Here is a 17,555-nt window from a genome sequence, read left to right as displayed (position 1 = left end):
ATCTAACAAGAGAATAGATACTTTACATACTTGATAATATTATCTGCGATGACTATTCGCCCGGATCCAGGTATCAGTGGCACAGCTTTTTCTAATTCTGAATCTTAAGTGAAAAAGAAACGCATGCATTAGAAAGTGCACAAGTCTGGCTATGAGTTTAAAGACACATCAAGTCCGCCATTTACCCTTTTCTTGGGCTAACATAGTCCGCTGATATTTGCCACTGTTCAACTCCTTCAGAACTTGCATTAATTCTGTAATTCGAGCTGTGAACCTAAAAGTTAAAAAAATGACACCTTATTAAACTGAAAAGGCATTACTAAATATTCTTCAAAAATTAAAATGTTTCAAAAAGCTAATTAAATAACCAAAACAACTTAAAATGAAGGTGCAATAATGCAAGCAAGTCTTATTTACATACTATATTCACAAATCACATTAAACTATTTTTTCCATTAACTATGATTTACACAGTGGACGAGGAATATGCTAATGCATGCTGTTAAAAAGTTCTCTCTCCCCTCCTCCCCAGCGCCCATTGGGAAACAAGCCAGATCCTGGTTTGTCACGATGTCTGAACCTCAGTTCCTGATTTGTTTCCCCCAAATAAACCACACGTGGTAAGCAAAAAAAACAACACCTTGGTTACCATTCATGGCTTGCATAGAAACAAACCATGAGTCCAGATTCATACGTCCCAACAAGCCATACCCTGACAGCTATACATTATTGGGAAGATAATGGCAATGGTACATATTAATGGTCTTACCCAGCCAACCGTGTCATTTCACGGCCTGCGAGAACTATCCTGCCAAGCGCTTGAGACATTCTCAGTAACATTCTTCCACTTTGGTAGTAATCCTTAAAGTGACAAAATGTGGGGTTGGTCATGAGGAAGCGAGCAAATTGCATGCTGTCCACTATAACTCAGCTCAGAAAATTATTGCTTACCTCCAAAAGTTCTGCATGGGTACTATTCTGATGGCGAGGATGAGACAGGTTCAAAAACGGACGGCTAACAACCAGATAGCCAACGACAGTCGCAAGGTCTGAAATATTTTTTTTAAAGTTTATTTCAAAGACAGCTATGAATACAAGGTTACAATGATTTTGAGGAAGATACATGAACCCAACACTAAGCAACAGCATGCAACTCTATTCTTTACTTCTCTTCAAACTCACCTGTTATACTCATTTCAGTTGGGTTTGCAGTTTTTTGGATCCAAGAAAGTGTGAGTGGAACTATGCTTGAGCAAGGCTACTTTTCCATCCCCCCCCCCCTCCTGACTAAAGAACCCCGAACATTTGTTCTGAGGGTTGGAGAGGATCGTCTTTGATGTGACATGATAGAGGTGCTAAAAAGGAGTGGATTATCTGTGGAAATGAAATAATGGAGAAGTGCCCTTTGGCTTCTTCTACAAGGTGATTTTGGATATAAGCTAACCAGTAGTATTGTCAGGACAGGACTTTGGGGCAGAAGTTAAGGGGATCCACTACACAAAATGAGGAGGGCTCCCAAACACAGCAGAGTTGGCTGATGTAGTAAGCGAATTAATACATTACCATCTAATTGAGTACAGAGTCTAAAATTAGCTAAGTGCACCACTGAAGTCAACAAATTGAGAGTGAGGTTATTGTACTTATTATTATTATTATTATTTAATAAATTCATTAGTCGCTCTATCTTGCCCAGGACAACCTAAAGTGACTTCCAGCCAACTCCTCCCACCCCAACCACCAATGCAATTTCTTTTTCCTCTGGTAGCATTATCACACAAAACTCGGAGACAGGGCCGGGGGTGTTATGCACACTTACATTTGGATATGTTATGCACACTTACATTTGGCAACAATGGTATCTATGAAGCCCATAGTAAACCGGAACAAAATAAAATTGTGCAAGTGCTCTACCTATTGAAATGGAAAAAGGGGGAGAATTATTTCCAAGATATTCTATATATTTAAAGCACTGAATCAATAGCTTCTGAAACAGTCTAGTTCTCTGCCAAGTCAGCATTAAAATATATGTACGTTTGCAGGAGCAATAAGCAAATGAATGTTGAAACACACTACAGTGCACAAGAGGGAATTGTTCCACCAAGGTTGGGCACTCCATAGCCACTATCCCACTTTTGGTAAGCTTGAAATTCCCAACTTTCATTTGAAAAGGATGACTAGTCTTTTCACAAGTAATGCTAAGCAAGCACATGAGAAAGGGTAATATATATTTGCACACACAATAGTATATTAGGAATGTGCAGTGGATTATAAACAAACAAACCCAAGTCCTTGGCCAAAGCAGGGTGCTTCAGAGGGAAGTGAGAGCTGTAGGAGGTGCCTCAAAGTGAATAGGTAAACACCTCCCAAAGCACTTTCTGGTGCCTCAGCAACTTGGATGCCAAAAAAACCTGTTGCAGGCAACTTGTCTGCTAAAAGTAAAACTAATGAATCTAAGCATACCATCTCAGAAAAAGGTCAGGGTGGAGTGAGACAGTGCAGGCACCAAGGCGGGGAGAGAGCACTGAACAGCAGTGCAGCAGTGGGATGGCTGTGAGGAGTGTAATTTCCCATGGAGTTATGATGGGTGGGTGCTCAGCACTTCCTTAGCCTGCTTTCTTTCCAGCTAGGCTCACTTCCACTCTTAAAAAGCCCAGTTGGGAGAAAAACAGTTGGGGAAGAGGGAAGCAGCAAGCAGAAGAGCCCAGCACCCTGACTCACACCTTCATTGGAAATCTACTGTTGTTGGGTGGTAATACATGTTTGAAAGCACAGGTCTGCCACTGTCTTGTTCAGTTCTGCCCATATTCCAATATAATCCCCAAATTCCTGCAGTTTTTCTTTAAATCGAATACGTTTACACCAAGTCGAAGGCCATACCATCCAAATGATAAAGATACACTACCCCCACCCCCCACCCCATTTATTCTTTTGTGGAAAACTTAAATCCTCTTTCAAACCTTGCTAAATCCTTTGGTTACAAAGTCACTAAGCAACTTCTGTTTCACAACATTCATTTATCTAAGCAACCTTGGGGTGGCTCACTAAATCGAACAGGACGATACAAAATTAGTGCTTGGCAGATTGCATCCTTTTTAATGGTTACAGGGCTAGGACTTGAGGGATCAGAAATCAACCCCTCACTTAACCAAGAAGCTCACTCACTAGGAAACCTTGGGCAGATCACTATCTCTCAACCTAGCCTATCTCACAAGGCTGTTGCAAGGACAGAATGGGTAGGGGGACAACCATATGCCAAAGTGAATTCAAAGAAAAGTGGGCAATACGTGCAATAATGTAGTACAATATATAATAAGATAGCCTGTGGCAATACATTCCACGAAGTAATTTATGCACTGTGTTTGGGAAAAATATAGATTTTTTAAAAATGACATAATTTCATTAGATGATCATCTCATTAAGATATCCCTCTAGTTCTTCTGAAAAGAGCCATACACACATCATCATGCTAACTTACCAGTTTGTGGAAAGCTTTGTGAATTGTTTGTTTTTCCCTTTGATTCCCATTATAGAAAGCAATTTCTTCACTGCAGAAAGGGAAATTAAAAGAAGAATGATGATAATGCATGGACTACCTCCAACAAGAGTGACTAGAAATCAAACATGGGCTACCTGTACAGAAGAATGAGGTAGAAATCTGGTGAAAGAGTCAAGGGGTGGCAGAAGGGACTGGTCCCACCACTTTTGTCTGCAGGTAGGTGATCACAATTTTGAATGTCCCACCCCCACCCTGGTAAAAACACACACAAAAACACTCTCCCAAAATCCTTCTTGCTAGTCAAACATTAGAATAGAAAAGGGTGAACCTCTCTTCTTGCTAGGCTAAGTTTCTATGTGCAGGATTAAAGACACACACAAAATACCACATGGGAGAATTCAAAAGCATGATCCCCACCATTTGCAGAGTAAAGCACTACTCTACCCTAACACTTCGTTCTATGTGGACTATAGCATCTGTAGACCACACTTCAAAGCTGCTACAATATCAGTCCAGGAAAACGGTCCCTTCTTTGAAATGGCACAATAAGAAGCATTAAATAATTCAGAATTTTTTAGTTGTTTTAACTACAAGGAATTCAGGAGAACAGCTGATCTTGAGGATTGTGATAAGTGCAAGTTTACAAATTTTGAAAATAAAGAAACACAGAAAGGATCTTATTTCTTAGTTGGTCTTTATGACCCCCCCCCCCAAATTTTTTTTGCCTTGAAACAAATGCATACCTATTTGTAATGAGGCGGGAATTGACAAATCTGTACTCTCCTTCATATTTTTGTTCTGTGATAGTCATTTTACCAATGGGCCTTCTTAAACGTGTAAGGAAAAAGCCTGAAACAATCAAGTAGGCCATCATGGAAGCAGGGCCCTATAAATATGTAGGAAATATGACAAGAATTCCAGAACAAACTGGTTAGCAACCACAGTTTTTTTAATTAACATTTGCACATGTATGTGTGAAGAAGACATGTATAAGTTTGATTTTCCCTCAAGTATCTTAAGTAGGGGAGAACGCAAGGAAACCAAATAAGAGTTTTGAAAGTTTTAAAAGTATCTGTGTGTATGGCTCCCTGTAATAAAGAAGACTTTAGGAATGCTTGTACAGCATTGTTTTATATTGACAACAATATATTCAAATCCTTTCTAACCTAAAGCTGAAATCCTATCCACGCTTAACTGGGAATAAGTCCCACAAAACAATGTGAGATTTACTTCTGCATAAACACATAAGGGATTGCTCAACATAATTATTCAAGGGAAAAGTTAACTTTCTGGGGGGAAATGAACACTGCGGAAAACATTTCTCAAAGAAATATACTGATGAGACCAATAGATGTAGGACTGGTTGCAGGAGGCACGGGGAAAATTGGTAATACAATCCTATACAAATCTCTTCAGATGTTCCATTGAGCTTCAGTGGGATTTACCTCAAGGTAAATAATCTGCATAAAAACGTGGCCATAGTTAAATTTTACTGAGAGATTCACTGCAGTTCAGCATCCAGGTATACAACCGAGCAAGACTGTTACAATCCTCAGCTGCATGTATCGGAACAAAAAATTAGTATGGACAGCTCTGGCTTCTCTTTTAAGGTACCAATGAACCCATTAAGATGCAGGACCTTAGCCTGAGCTAATGGTATTTCTGTTGTGCTGAATTATGGGACAGATGCAGTGGAGTCTTATTACCAGAAAGGGATAATAATAGGCTGAAATGTGGTAAAATACACTCTTAGCACACAGCAAGCTGAACCACACACAGGAAAGAATGCAGACATGTGATAATTTCTTTTTTCACATGGTTGAATCTACCTCAGACTGGATAAGGGTTTTTAGGACAAACACTTCCACAAAAAGTGACGTTGAACTATTGGCAAACCATTACATTCACTCAGAAATGGAAGCCAATGAAAATTCAACAGATTGGCTATGATGCAATCACCTTCCAAGAGAGCATGGATTGTATACACTGGTGACTTGTTTGTCCATATATTATGAAATTAGCCTATAAAGTTTCAACTGTGGCTTCCCCTCATCTTTCAACATATTACCAGTGACATCAGCATTGACTTGAGAAATTTTCAAGAGCGGTTGTGGAATAAAATGGCCTGGAGTGTTTGTTCAATTTCTAAATGCTTTGGTTCCAAATGTTTCTGAATACTAGATCTATAGAAACTTCCCTGTTAATACACTGCTTGTGCTGTAGAACAAATGGGTCATTTGCAAAACAATTACTGTAGATGATGAAAAACGTGATCTTACCTGAGCTCCTATTGCACTTGTTAGTTTGAAGATATACAAAACGATATCTAAAAATGGCTGTTAAGAGAAGGTTTAATATTAGTTATCATGATAACTAAAAAAGCCAAAAAAAGACACACAACTTTCAAAAAGTCCAAGAAGTACACAACTTCTAAACAAAATGTCATGTTCTGCAAATAAACACAGCTAAATTAGCCCACACAACACTGAAATATAAGATTTATATTCATTCTCCAAGAAATCAGACATTCCATTCAATTTAGAAAACAAAGAGTTCAAAACGTAATGCAATAATATACACCATCCTATCTGTTCAGCCTATCTATTTTAGTTTGTGCCGTCTGCTCAACAAACCGTCTCTGAGAAAGTCTTTCAAGTACACAAGAGGACCCAAACGAGAGAGACAACAGTCTGGGCCTGGATGTGGGTTGGCAGACAAGAAGCCATAGATTGCAAACATGGTGTTGCAAGCTGCTTAACAGAATGTGTGGAAAGAAGAAGCAGCTCAACTAAAACTACTTCAGTTGCATGTGACATGCCCTAAATGAAAGACATTGAAGTCATTTGCAGTGTGGTGCCTAATAACTTGTGGACTAGAACTATCTTTGATGTGGCTGACTCAAGTAATGTGCTGGACTTAATGCAAGTGATTATGCTAAACAGTTACACGCTGATATTAATATACTTCTATCCTACAAATATTAAAATGAAGCTTAATTATGCAGATTATGAAATTACCAAAGAATGGCTCCTCTTTAAACTTACCTTGCTAAGGTTTGAATACAGGTCTACTACACTGTTACAAAACTTTTCTACATCTTGTGTCAGCAGCTGATCTGGATTGGCTATTCTGTTGTCCAGATTCCCCATTTTGTAATAGGTGTAAGTCCTAAAATGTGTGGAAATCAGAGAGTTAGATTAATGTGGCATTTTCTATGGAATCATGCATTTTATAAATAACTGATAGCATTTTTAACAATTAAGCACATGATTTATGACTGGTTTAAATTTAAATTTATATTAAATCATTAAAAATATTGGAGGGAGGGGAATTAGTCACTTACTGAAGATATTGCTCATATAGGTACTTGGTGAGTCGAACACGGAAACACAACTTAAGTTCGTTTAGCCCGTACTTCAAGAAGTTGTTCACCAGTGAGATCTATGAACAGCAGCAGTACAATGTTACACAAACTCAAATAAGCTAAATAAGGATTGCTTCTTTGCATCAGTAAGTGGGCAAAGTCTAAGCTGCATGAAACCCTCCACCTTAGGTTAGCTCAGATGGCATGTTAAAAACCAGGATCATCGCCCAATCGCTGCAATCCCATATAAGATTACTCAGAAGTATGCTTCAATAAACTCAGTAGGAATTACCTCTGAGCATCATGCATGGGATTGTGCTGTCAATCTGCATAAATTTGTATTCAAAATAGTTTTAAACAACAACACGGGCTTGGATCCAGAGAACTGAGTGGAAGGTGTATTAGTGCCATTTCCAAGAAATATCATGTAAGGTAACAGAAAACATTCCACTGACTATGTCTACTAGGGCTGAAAGGAGTTGCAGTTCAGCAACATCTGGAGGGCCAAAGATTATCCACTCCTGGATTCAAATGATGTTGTTTTGTTACCAGTGTGCTGCCAAAGCTTCCTGTGTCTGTTATGGGGTTTGTTTTGTTTTTATGATTTATTTATTTATGGTTGGTTGTGTAAGAGTTTCCAGAAATGGAAGAGGTTATATTGGATTTGGGGCTACATTTCTCATACAGCACTTTCCCCAAGGTCAGAAACAGCTCTTTGGTGAGCAGTGAAGTTTTCCACTAGTAGAACACCACCTCTGTATATAAGCCATGCTCTTTTCTTTTAGATGATGCACACAGGTGTCACTGAATCATCCCCTCTTCTCTCACATATCGAAGAGAACAGCTGTTTTAAGATGGCACTTACCATCTGCAAATGGTGAATCTGCTCATCTGTGAATCTGGGACACCATTTCAAGTCCAAGTATTCTTAAATATATTCTTAAATTGATTAATCTGATCCATCAACTACATGTGGCATCCCTAGTCTAAATCCTGCAGCCACAAAGTGATATCACTATTCAAAGGCTGAAAAGTTGTTTTTCTCTTCCACCCCCACCCCCCGGATCTCTAATGCCCACTTCTCACCAGTTGCCAATACCATATTTATGTAATTTTTTCTTCAACTAAAAATCTTGTAGAGGGATGAATATAAAAACTAACATGAATAGCTAACATTTCTTCATCTTAGCTGCTGTCTGCATTAAAAGAAATTACTTATACCCCTAAATACTCTGGATGTGGAGTATTTCACACACACCCCTCAACCTTTAAACTAGAGTCAAATTTATCTCACTGTCTTTAAGTTAAAGCATTATATTTACAGCCCTTTGGGATTAATTATGACCCTAGATGCATGTGCAAGTTTTTTTAAAAAACAACAACAACATGCCATTTCAATTTTTAAAACACAACAGCTAACTTTGGAGCTCATCTGAGAAGTTGGAATTGGTCACATTTACAAAAGCAATGTCAACACTTACAGCAGGCATAGCAGCGATGAAGTTGAACAAGTACCTCTTGAAATCTTTTCTGCTGCGGCCAATGATAGCACTGCAAACCACCACATGCAAAATGTTAGGCGTAAGGGAAGCAAAGCCCATCCCTCAATGGTTCCATGAAGGCAAAGTAGAAAGCCATTTAAGGTGAACACAGGACAAGAAGTTCAACAAAGAAAGCAGCAGGACTCTAGTTCCACCATACAGGCATACAGATGTGCTCCCACATCTGCCAACAAAGCAACAGCTGGTCTGCCGAAACCCTTCTCTGCGTTTCCACTGCAGCTCTAAAACAACTAACTATAGAAGCTGTTAACATGGGGAGGGCTGCGGGGCTTCCAGGAAGCTTTCTCTCTCCATGGAAGGGAACAATAGGGCTGTCACGGAACAAGCTCAGTGTTGAATTCCACCCCTCCGTGATGTACAGTTGCCCAACTTATCACTATGTCCTCATGCCCTCTCCTCATTCTCTCCCATTCAGCTTCTGTTCACAAAGAAATATGCATCCCAATGACCTCAGGACACCAGGACACCGGGATGGGAGGAGGAAGGAGCTATAATGGGCTACCACTTGAAGAGGCAGCTTCATTTCCTTTGGAAATAAATGAATAAATAGCATTTGGCCCACTGAGCCCAAACGTTTTGATTAGCAGGATTAGAAATGAAGAAAGGTGTGTTCCCCTCCCCCCCAAAAAAAATGTGAGGAGAAACCAAAAACAGTGGAGGGTGGGGAGAGGGCAAGCTCAGGAATGGGTAGGTGAATGGTGACAAGGGTTTAAAAATGTAGTGAGGACTGAGAAGTTCTGACCATCTGGTAATGCCTTGATCTAGAATGAGAATTGAAGAGAGGCTGGGGAATGGTTTACTTTGTTCTCTCTTCTGCCAAGTCAAAGGGGTTTGCTTTGGAAGAGGTAGAAAGCAACAGTGAAGATAACCGACACCATTCAGTACAACTTGTAAGACCATACATTCTGAAGCAATTAAAATAAAAAAATGAAAAAGCCACAGGAGCACCATAAACTGTACAATTTAGTTGACATTATTCAAACTAAATTTCTGAAGACATAAACTGGAAGGGAAAAAGCTAATTGCTTCAGTTATGCATCAGTTATCACAGCATAAAGGTAACAGGTGCATGCTAATATTAACAATATCTGTTTACCAGTGGAATGGAAACTACAAATTTAAAAAAGGATTTCTTGAATAGCGACAGATCCCTGCTTACGATTGCACTGCAAGAAAAAATGTACATAATTTAACAGCTCTGCTAATGACTGAAGAGTTGCTACCATTATATATTTTTACAGTGTACAGTGGAAACCTCGGTTTTCGAACATAATCTGTTCTGGAAGACAGTTCAAGTTCTGAAACATTCGAAAACTGAAAACTCAATACAGAAGCCTCAATACGGAAAACTTGATACGAAAAACTCAATATGGAAGTTGCGTGGCATGACTTCTAAGGTACGTTCGAAAACGGAAGCATTTACTTCTGGGTTTACAGTGTTCGAAAACCGCAATGTTTGTCAACAGAGACATTCGAAAACCGAGGTACCACTATATCAACATTACTGCTGACATGACAGGCATGAAACTGATTTAGCAGAGAACTAAATGTGCAAGATAAAAATAATAAAGTCAAATGGCATTTTGTGTACAATTGGTTCGCTTTTTGTATTATGAAACCCAAACAAGAAACCAAAACTCGAGCACATTCCTCTTCTTTTAAAACACAGATAGTCTCTGAATATCACTTCTGCCTACAAAACTGTATTTTATTTGCAGATTATACCCCACAGAAATAAATTATCCTGATTTATATTTTGTACAACAAATAGGAAATTTGCCACAAATTGGTCCCTCCCCCCTACCGGTATCCTGTCAACTGTTTGCTTGGATTGAGCTTTCACTCATGACAATTATAGCTACATTGGCTTGGTTCACATATCATATTAAATCAGTAGCTAACATTCCACATACACACCTTGAGATGTCATGGACCAGAACTTCCATCAGCTTCAACCAGCATAGTTAATAGCCAAGGATGATGGGAGTTGTAGTCCCACATATCGGGGGGGGGGGGAACAGATGGACGGACGGACCATATTGGCTATTGTTACATTAAACTATAGTTAAACTATGCTGTAATGCAGACACCCCCAAACTTCGGCCCTCCTGATGTTTTGGACTACAATTCCCATCTTCCCTGACCACTGGTCCTGTTAGCTAGGGATCATGGGAGTTGTAGGCCAAAACATCTGGAGGGCTGCAGTTTGGGGATGCCTGCTGTAATGCGAATGTGTAGCATGATGAACAGTTCTCACTCCACTCCTGCTCATGCCATGTTGATGGGAAACAAGATGGTCTGGCTTGTCATGACGTCCAAACTCAGAGTGTTGTAGTTTCTTCATGCTTTATTGCTTGTGTTTTGTATTTGGAGAAAGACAATCTAAGAAACCAGATTTGGACATCACAACAACCCTGACTCTTTTCACAGTGGTGTGGTGGCAGCACAAGTCAAGGATGAATGAAATAATAACTTTTCAGTGGACATACCCAGCATGCTACTCATTCCCATTAAGCATACTTAAGTTTTTAACTATGGTTTAATGAGATGTACGAGCTAGGCCACTGACTGCCTAATGGATGTTATCGGTCCCTTTTGCGCAACACACTAAACCATGGTTTAGTGAGAGATGCATAATCTGGAACAAGGCTGAGGAAAGACTTGTGCTCCCCCTGCATCTGAAACAAGTACTTCTGCAGCGTTTAATGTAATCTCAGCTTGTGGTGTGGGAACCGGCTGTTGTGGTTTAAAACAAACTCTGTTTTGTATTCTTCAAAACAAGCCAGCTTCAAGCCACAGGGGATAAATATGGAATGTTTAAGTAACTAGAGTTTGTTTTAAACCACAGTGTCTGGTTCGTATGCAAAACCAGGTGTCTGAAAAAGTGAAACTAAACACACGAGAGCAGGAGATTATGCAAGCCAAAGTTTCACTCAGGTTCATGTGGGAGGGTGATGAAGCTATGCTTAGTCTTGTTCCAGCTTGGATATATAGCACTAAACAATGATAAGCTATGATATGCAAACAGGGCCAGAGGGAAGGAAGGGTTTCCTGCTACCAGAATGAGCTGTGACAAGCCTCAAGCCCAGGTGTTCCCCTCCTCAATGTGAGAAGAACCTGAAAACATCTGCATTTGAATTTAAACTAGTCACAGTTCCCCATGACTTCTGAACTCTGTAAATTGAGATTTCTTTTAACTATCATTAGGAAGAACAAGTCATGATCAAACTGTGGTTAATTTAGAATTCACAGCTTCTCTTCCACACAGCTACAAGAGAGAACAAGAAGAGAAATAAGAGCTAGAGGCTCTTTTTGGTTCATTCTCACAGCACGAAAATAATTTACCTTCCCATCCCATTATCTTCTTACATCTAAGTCAACTGCCAATCCATTTTATGCAACCTTTGTCCCTAGTTATTGCAATCTTATACGTCACACGGGTATATCACGCAAGGATCAAATAAGAAATGCTTACCTCTCAATAACGGTTCCATTCTGAATCATCCAAATATCACAGTATGTGCGAAGTATCAGCATCATTGCAATAAGTAGCAAATAACCTGTCTAGTAAAAGTAAAGTGAGGTGTCAGTGTTCACAGATGATCATTCCTTAATGAGTTTTCTACAAACAGCCTAGAGTCTTTCTTCAATTACAAAGGACAGGGCACAAATTTTAGTCATTTGCTAACAGTCCAGGTTCAACTAAATAACTTTCATCCAAAATACCTTAAGGACCGCCTGATTCCTTATGCTCCACCTTCATCACTAAGATCCTATGATTGGACACTTCTGGTGGCTCCCTTGCCCCTGAGTTTCGGCTGGCCTTCACCAGAGACTCAGGAAAAGTTTATTTTAAGAAAAAGGCCAGGAAATGTCTATGTGTTGGATCCAGACTGCCTCTAGGCAAATCTCAACCATGAGGTGCTACCCTGTTTCTCATATTTTAAGACATACCTATAAAATAAGCCATAGCAGGATTTTTAAGCATTCAAGGAATATAAGCCATACCCCGAAAATAAGACATAGTGATAGGTGCAGCAGCAATGCCGGCCGCAGCAGGAGGAGGAGGAAAAAAATAAGACATCCCTTGAAAATAAGCCATAGTGTGTTTTTTTGAGGAAAAAATAAATATAAGACATGTCTTATAATATGAGAAACACGGTATGTGGAACAATATAAATGGACTCCCTTTCTCCCTGTATGCTGGAAAAGACTGTTCTGCCCCCTCCCTGAACAATGCTGCTCTAAAGGGTTGGGTGACCCTTCAGAAAAGTCTTAGAGGCAGTGTTGGGGGCTGCAGGTAGAAGGGGAATTGGCACAAATTCTCTCCCCTCACTGGATTTCCCTCTGGAATAGAAGGACCCTTTCATTCTTGGAAGGGCAAATCTGGATGCAATGCTGTGAAGTTAAATAAAAAGCTGAAAAACATTTTAACCTGGATTAAACAGAAAGCTAGGCTAAAGAAAATAGTAGAAACCATCTTATGTAAATTCATCTATAGCCACTGCTGCGTCCCATATTTATGAGGCTCAGTTCTCACAGCAGGTCTGCAATACCCAATTTTCTTGATGTTATCAATAGATATTCAATGACATATGAATAAGGAATCATAAACATTGTGCAGCTGGGGGAAAAGAGAAAGTAAAGAGAAAATGTGGGGAGAGGGGTAATGATATTTAGTTCTATTGCATGGTGTTCATGCAGGGATTTTGTGTCAGCATCATGTCAGTAGGTTCTTTACATATATGGTGTATATACCTATATATTATTGGCATTGTGAGAGATTGGAGGTCTAGAGCTTGGTGGTTATATTCAGTTGGTTGCAGTGTGGTTTGTTTGTTTGTATGTATGTATGTATGTATGTGTGCATGGTTGGGTGGGGGTTGTATAGCCATATCAATTCATATGCTGTTGAGTGGGATAAGTCATTGTCTTGTGCTGAATGCGAACAAACTGTAAAAAAGACTATGATTTGAAAGTGGAGACACTATATGTACTTTTTCTTTTTTCTTTTGTTTATTTGCTAGTAACACAAGAAAATCTTTAATAAAAAGTATTTAATTTTTTTTTTTTAAAAAGGAATAAGTTGTATGGTCCTCAATTTTTAAGTCATCAGATATATGAGAAATAATGTATATTGGAACCCATCAATTTGAATCTAAAATGCATATTGTAAGCCATTACTATGAGCCCAACTTAATACTGGTAACTGAAAAGGCTGCCTGGAAAATAGTTTGATATAAATGACATCAGAAAGTGACCAGATTATCAGAATCACGGTGACAGGTAAAAGCAACATAATTAGACAGGTTGATTGTTCTTCATTTGCAGCTTACCTCTTTACAAAATGTTCTAGGGACCATAACGCTCAGGATTTGTCGTATTCTTGCAAAAAATACTCTGTCTACTACAGCTCGTTCCTTCTTGACTTCTTTCTGCACATGAAAAGATAACACAAGACAATTATCTTCCTGTTTTCTTTTTGCATTCCATATTGGTCAACTGACAGCATAGTATTAGATGCCATGCATACAACTGTATTTTAATCACTCTGAAACAGTCAACCCATTCTACATGAATTGCTGTTGGAACCCTAAATCTACCAAATACTACATAACCTTCCATTTTTTCAAAGAGGAAAATGTTTGCCTGCAGTCACCAGTACTTACTCATGAATGGATCCATTAGCTTGGAGGCTCCAGTTTGCCGCATAAGATTCTTGCCGGCCAATGCACACCCAATAAAAGCCTGAAGAGGACCTAGCTGGAGAAGGTTTTACTTCAAGAAGCAGTGGGCTACAGCATTTCCAATCAGATCTACTCATGAGTAAGCAAGGAATCTATTCTGTTATCTCACACAGGAAGTCTGGGTGCTTTCTTCCAAACAATTATTCTGCTGCTCATTGCAGGTGTAAACTGCATGGGGAGGAGGATTAATGATCTCTCCTTATCCTGGCATTGAAACCCATGGGTGCATGGCCCTTCTATACATCAGAAGCAGAATTGAACAATACACATAGGCATCACACTTTGCAATATTTCCAAACTAAAGCTAGATGGGGAAAAGTCACACAGTGGTAAACAAACTAAGCAAAAAAGCATCAGAAATGTTTCCTTTATGAAACATGGACAAGAAAGAAAAACCAGTATTATTTAATATATTTCAGAGTGCTCGGAAAAGAAAGGTATAGTGCCCAAGCATTAGCACCATTTAAAATATACTTTCTCTTGTCCGTACAAAATGCAAAATACAAATTTATCCAAAGTATTTTCATTTGCAAACACTACAGAAAAGCCACATTGATATTTTAGACTTCCGGTCTGCTACGCTGGCAAGAGGACGCAGAGACCTCGAGCTCTGAGGTCTCTGGCATTGCGGGGGGGGGAATCCGCGGGGCGCGCGGATTCCCCACAAGAACCCTGGGAAGAGCGTCCCGGGGGCTTAGCAGCCCAGCAGAGCTCCAAAATTTCACGATTCCTCTGCTGCCCAGGAGACTCAGTAGAGCCAGCCGAGAGCCAGCGGAGTGGAGTTGCGGGAGCCATTTTGGGCACCACCATCACCTCCAAGAAGCGAAGCCCCGAGTCTTCTACCAGCAAGCGGCAGATTCTTCCAAAGAAACAAAAGATCTGGACAAAGTAAGTGAAATCTCTAATTGGAATTATCGAAATTTAATTGGAATTATAGGAAGAGATTCCAAAAAACGGAAGTCGATCTCTTCCTACTGTGGACTTTAGAGGCGCGAAAATATCCCTAAGCCGAAAGGGAGAATGATTGCCTTTATAACTCCAAAGAAAAAAAGCTTTTTTTTCAACCCCTTCTTGACCCTGGAGCTGGCACCCTACGAGGCTCAGCAAGGTTACTAAGAAATAAATTTGACAGCTGTCAAAAAGGGAAAGAAGGAGAAAATTTTCGTTAAGGACGTTATTTGATATTGGAAGATGTTAAAGACTTGGAAAATGGTTAGCCAGGATGGAGGTCACCGTTTTTAAGGAAGGAAATTTCCAGTGTCTACTGTCTTCTAATCTTCATTCTGTTTGTGGTTAAGAAAGAATGTCAACACCCTATTCAGCAGCCTTCCAGCAGACTGTGCTAAACTACTTGGAAATTCTAGGAGACATGAGAGATCTCTTAAAGGGACAGGAACAATTTAGTTCACCGCTGGCGAGTACAGTGGACCACGGACAGGACCAAGAGGCTACTTCTGAAAATGAAAGGGATCTCAAAAATCAAGAAGAGGATGATGCTCAACAAAAGGTGGGAAAAGAAGAAGATGAAGAGAAGAGTACTAACATCAGCAGTTCTGGGAACTCAATTGAGAAGGCAATCTCTGTGGAGAAGCATCACCCCCAATGGAAAATGATTTTTGAAAATGCGGAAACTGGGAGAAATGGAAAAGGGAGAAGTGAGATTGAGGGGGGGAGAAGGCAGAGGGAGGGGAGGACAGAGACCGGAATTTTGAACTGGGACAGATTTGGTGTGGGATGAAAAACTGGTAAACTGGTATTTAGGCTGGCTGAAAAACGGCTCTGAAATCTTGGCTTGATGAAGGAAATGCTGGACCAAATGGGGGAAAGACTCCGGGGGGGAGGAGAGGGCATTTAAGAGAATAATGTTAATATGTTTGGTTAGAGATATTAATAATATGTAACAATTGACATTTCTTATGGGAGGTGGAGGAAGGGCTGGGGAAAGAAATTTTAGATTTGTGGAGTAGTAATGCTATGTTTAGTTAGGTAGTTGGGGGGATAGCCACCTATCTTCCTCCCTATCGACCCGAAGCCTCTGGTGGCAGGGGGGGGCTCTGGGGGGGGAGGGAGGGGTGGAAGGAGACCCAACTACAAAATAGACCTCCCTTGGATGGTCGCACCACATAGGTGCCTCTTGTGGCAGGAGGGGGCCTGTGGGGAGGCGGCACGAAGGAGGTGGGAAATAATGTTGATTTTTAAGAATAAGAATTGGAATTATGAATAAGAAACCTGCCATAATTATATTAAGAATTATGAAAATCAGGAAGAAGGGATCTGAGGAAGTCACAAATACAATGTCTAACAAAGTAAGAAATTGATATTTTTTAATTGTTTGTTTGTTTGTGTATTATGCTGGAGGATATAAATGGTTGGGGGGCTACCTATCTCAATCTCTCCTTATGTCTTGGGGCCTCCTGGTGGCAGGGGGGGGTCCAGGAGCTAAGGAGAGGGGGGTGAGGACAAACCCAGCTTCAAAATGGACTACCTTCGACTCGCAACACCCACAGGATCCACTTGTGGCAGAAGGGGACTTGTGGGGGGAGGGAGGGAAGGTGGACAGAAATGTTTTTTTTTATGTCTTGTCTTTTTGTGTTATCATATAAAACTAATAAAAATTATTTTTTTTAAAAAAAAAAAAAAAGCCACATTGATATTTTAGATGATTTACTCCAATTGTGCTGAGATCCAATATTCACATACCTGGTAAGAAGCCCCATTGAATTTAATGAAACTTACCGTACTTCCAAGCAAACATGTACAGAACTGCACTGTCAATCTACCAGCATCACTCAAAAACAACAGGAATATCGTTTCCCCACTCTATAAAAATCTAGATAAATAATCCCTTTTCTAAGGTATTGTTTACTGAATTGAACAAAGACTATACTATAAAGCCATTTATCGAGCTGTTCGGTGGAATTATTAGATATTAGCAACCACCTAATCTGCATTAACATTGCTCAATTTAGTAAGACTCACCTCATTGCCAGGTAATGTTTTTCCACTTTTCTTTCTGCAAACAGAATAGTTATTTTAGTTATTTTCTTGGTTCAGAGGAAGAGTTATTCAAAAGACATCATATAAAAATATCAAAAACCTTAAATTGTTTCTTTACTAGGTAGAGAGAGTCCCATAGACTGCAAGAAGATCAAACCTATCCATTCTGAAGGAAATCAGCCCTGAGTGCTCACAGATCCTGAAGCTGAGGCTCCAATACTTTGGCCACCTCATGAGAAGAGAAGACTCCCTAGAAAAGACCCTGATGTTGGGAAAGATTGAGGGCACAAGGAGAAGGGGATGACAGACGACGAGATGGTTGGACAGTGTTCTTGAAGCCACCAACATGAGTCTGACCAAACTGCGGGAGGCAGTGGAAGACAGGGGTG

General features: G+C 39.9%; 1 protein-coding gene across 2 annotated transcripts in view; it reads right to left on the bottom strand.

The window, feature by feature from the left end:
- ABCD3 (ATP binding cassette subfamily D member 3) overlaps window positions 1-17,555 on the bottom strand; it is a 49,071-nt gene that overhangs the window by 11,984 nt on the left and 19,532 nt on the right. The window contains exons 2-15 of one of the 2 annotated variants that reach the window (XM_035121923.3): window positions 17,149-17,182; window positions 13,759-13,857; window positions 11,898-11,986; window positions 8,342-8,411; window positions 6,840-6,937; window positions 6,541-6,664; window positions 5,776-5,832; window positions 4,240-4,382; window positions 3,476-3,545; window positions 1,842-1,911; window positions 952-1,049; window positions 770-861; window positions 186-274; window positions 31-103 (exon numbers count right to left, since the gene is read on the bottom strand). In XM_035121923.3, the coding sequence (XP_034977814.2) occupies window positions 31-103; window positions 186-274; window positions 770-861; window positions 952-1,049; window positions 1,842-1,911; window positions 3,476-3,545; window positions 4,240-4,382; window positions 5,776-5,832; window positions 6,541-6,664; window positions 6,840-6,937; window positions 8,342-8,411; window positions 11,898-11,986; window positions 13,759-13,857; window positions 17,149-17,182 (1,206 nt within the window). Of the gene's footprint in view, window positions 1-30; window positions 104-185; window positions 275-769; window positions 862-951; window positions 1,050-1,841; window positions 1,912-3,475; window positions 3,546-4,239; window positions 4,383-5,775; window positions 5,833-6,540; window positions 6,665-6,839; window positions 6,938-8,341; window positions 8,412-9,518; window positions 9,589-11,897; window positions 11,987-13,758; window positions 13,858-17,148; window positions 17,183-17,555 lie in introns of both variants that reach the window. The other variant, XM_035121924.3, reaches the window with a different exon arrangement.

This window comes from Zootoca vivipara, chromosome 7, assembly GCF_965207765.1.
Source record: "Zootoca vivipara chromosome 7, rZooViv2.hap1.1, whole genome shotgun sequence".
NCBI classification, from domain to species: Eukaryota; Metazoa; Chordata; class Lepidosauria; order Squamata; family Lacertidae; genus Zootoca; species Zootoca vivipara.
The sequence above is the reverse complement of the archived record's forward strand: the minus strand, read 5'-3'. Positions and strand labels throughout refer to the sequence as shown.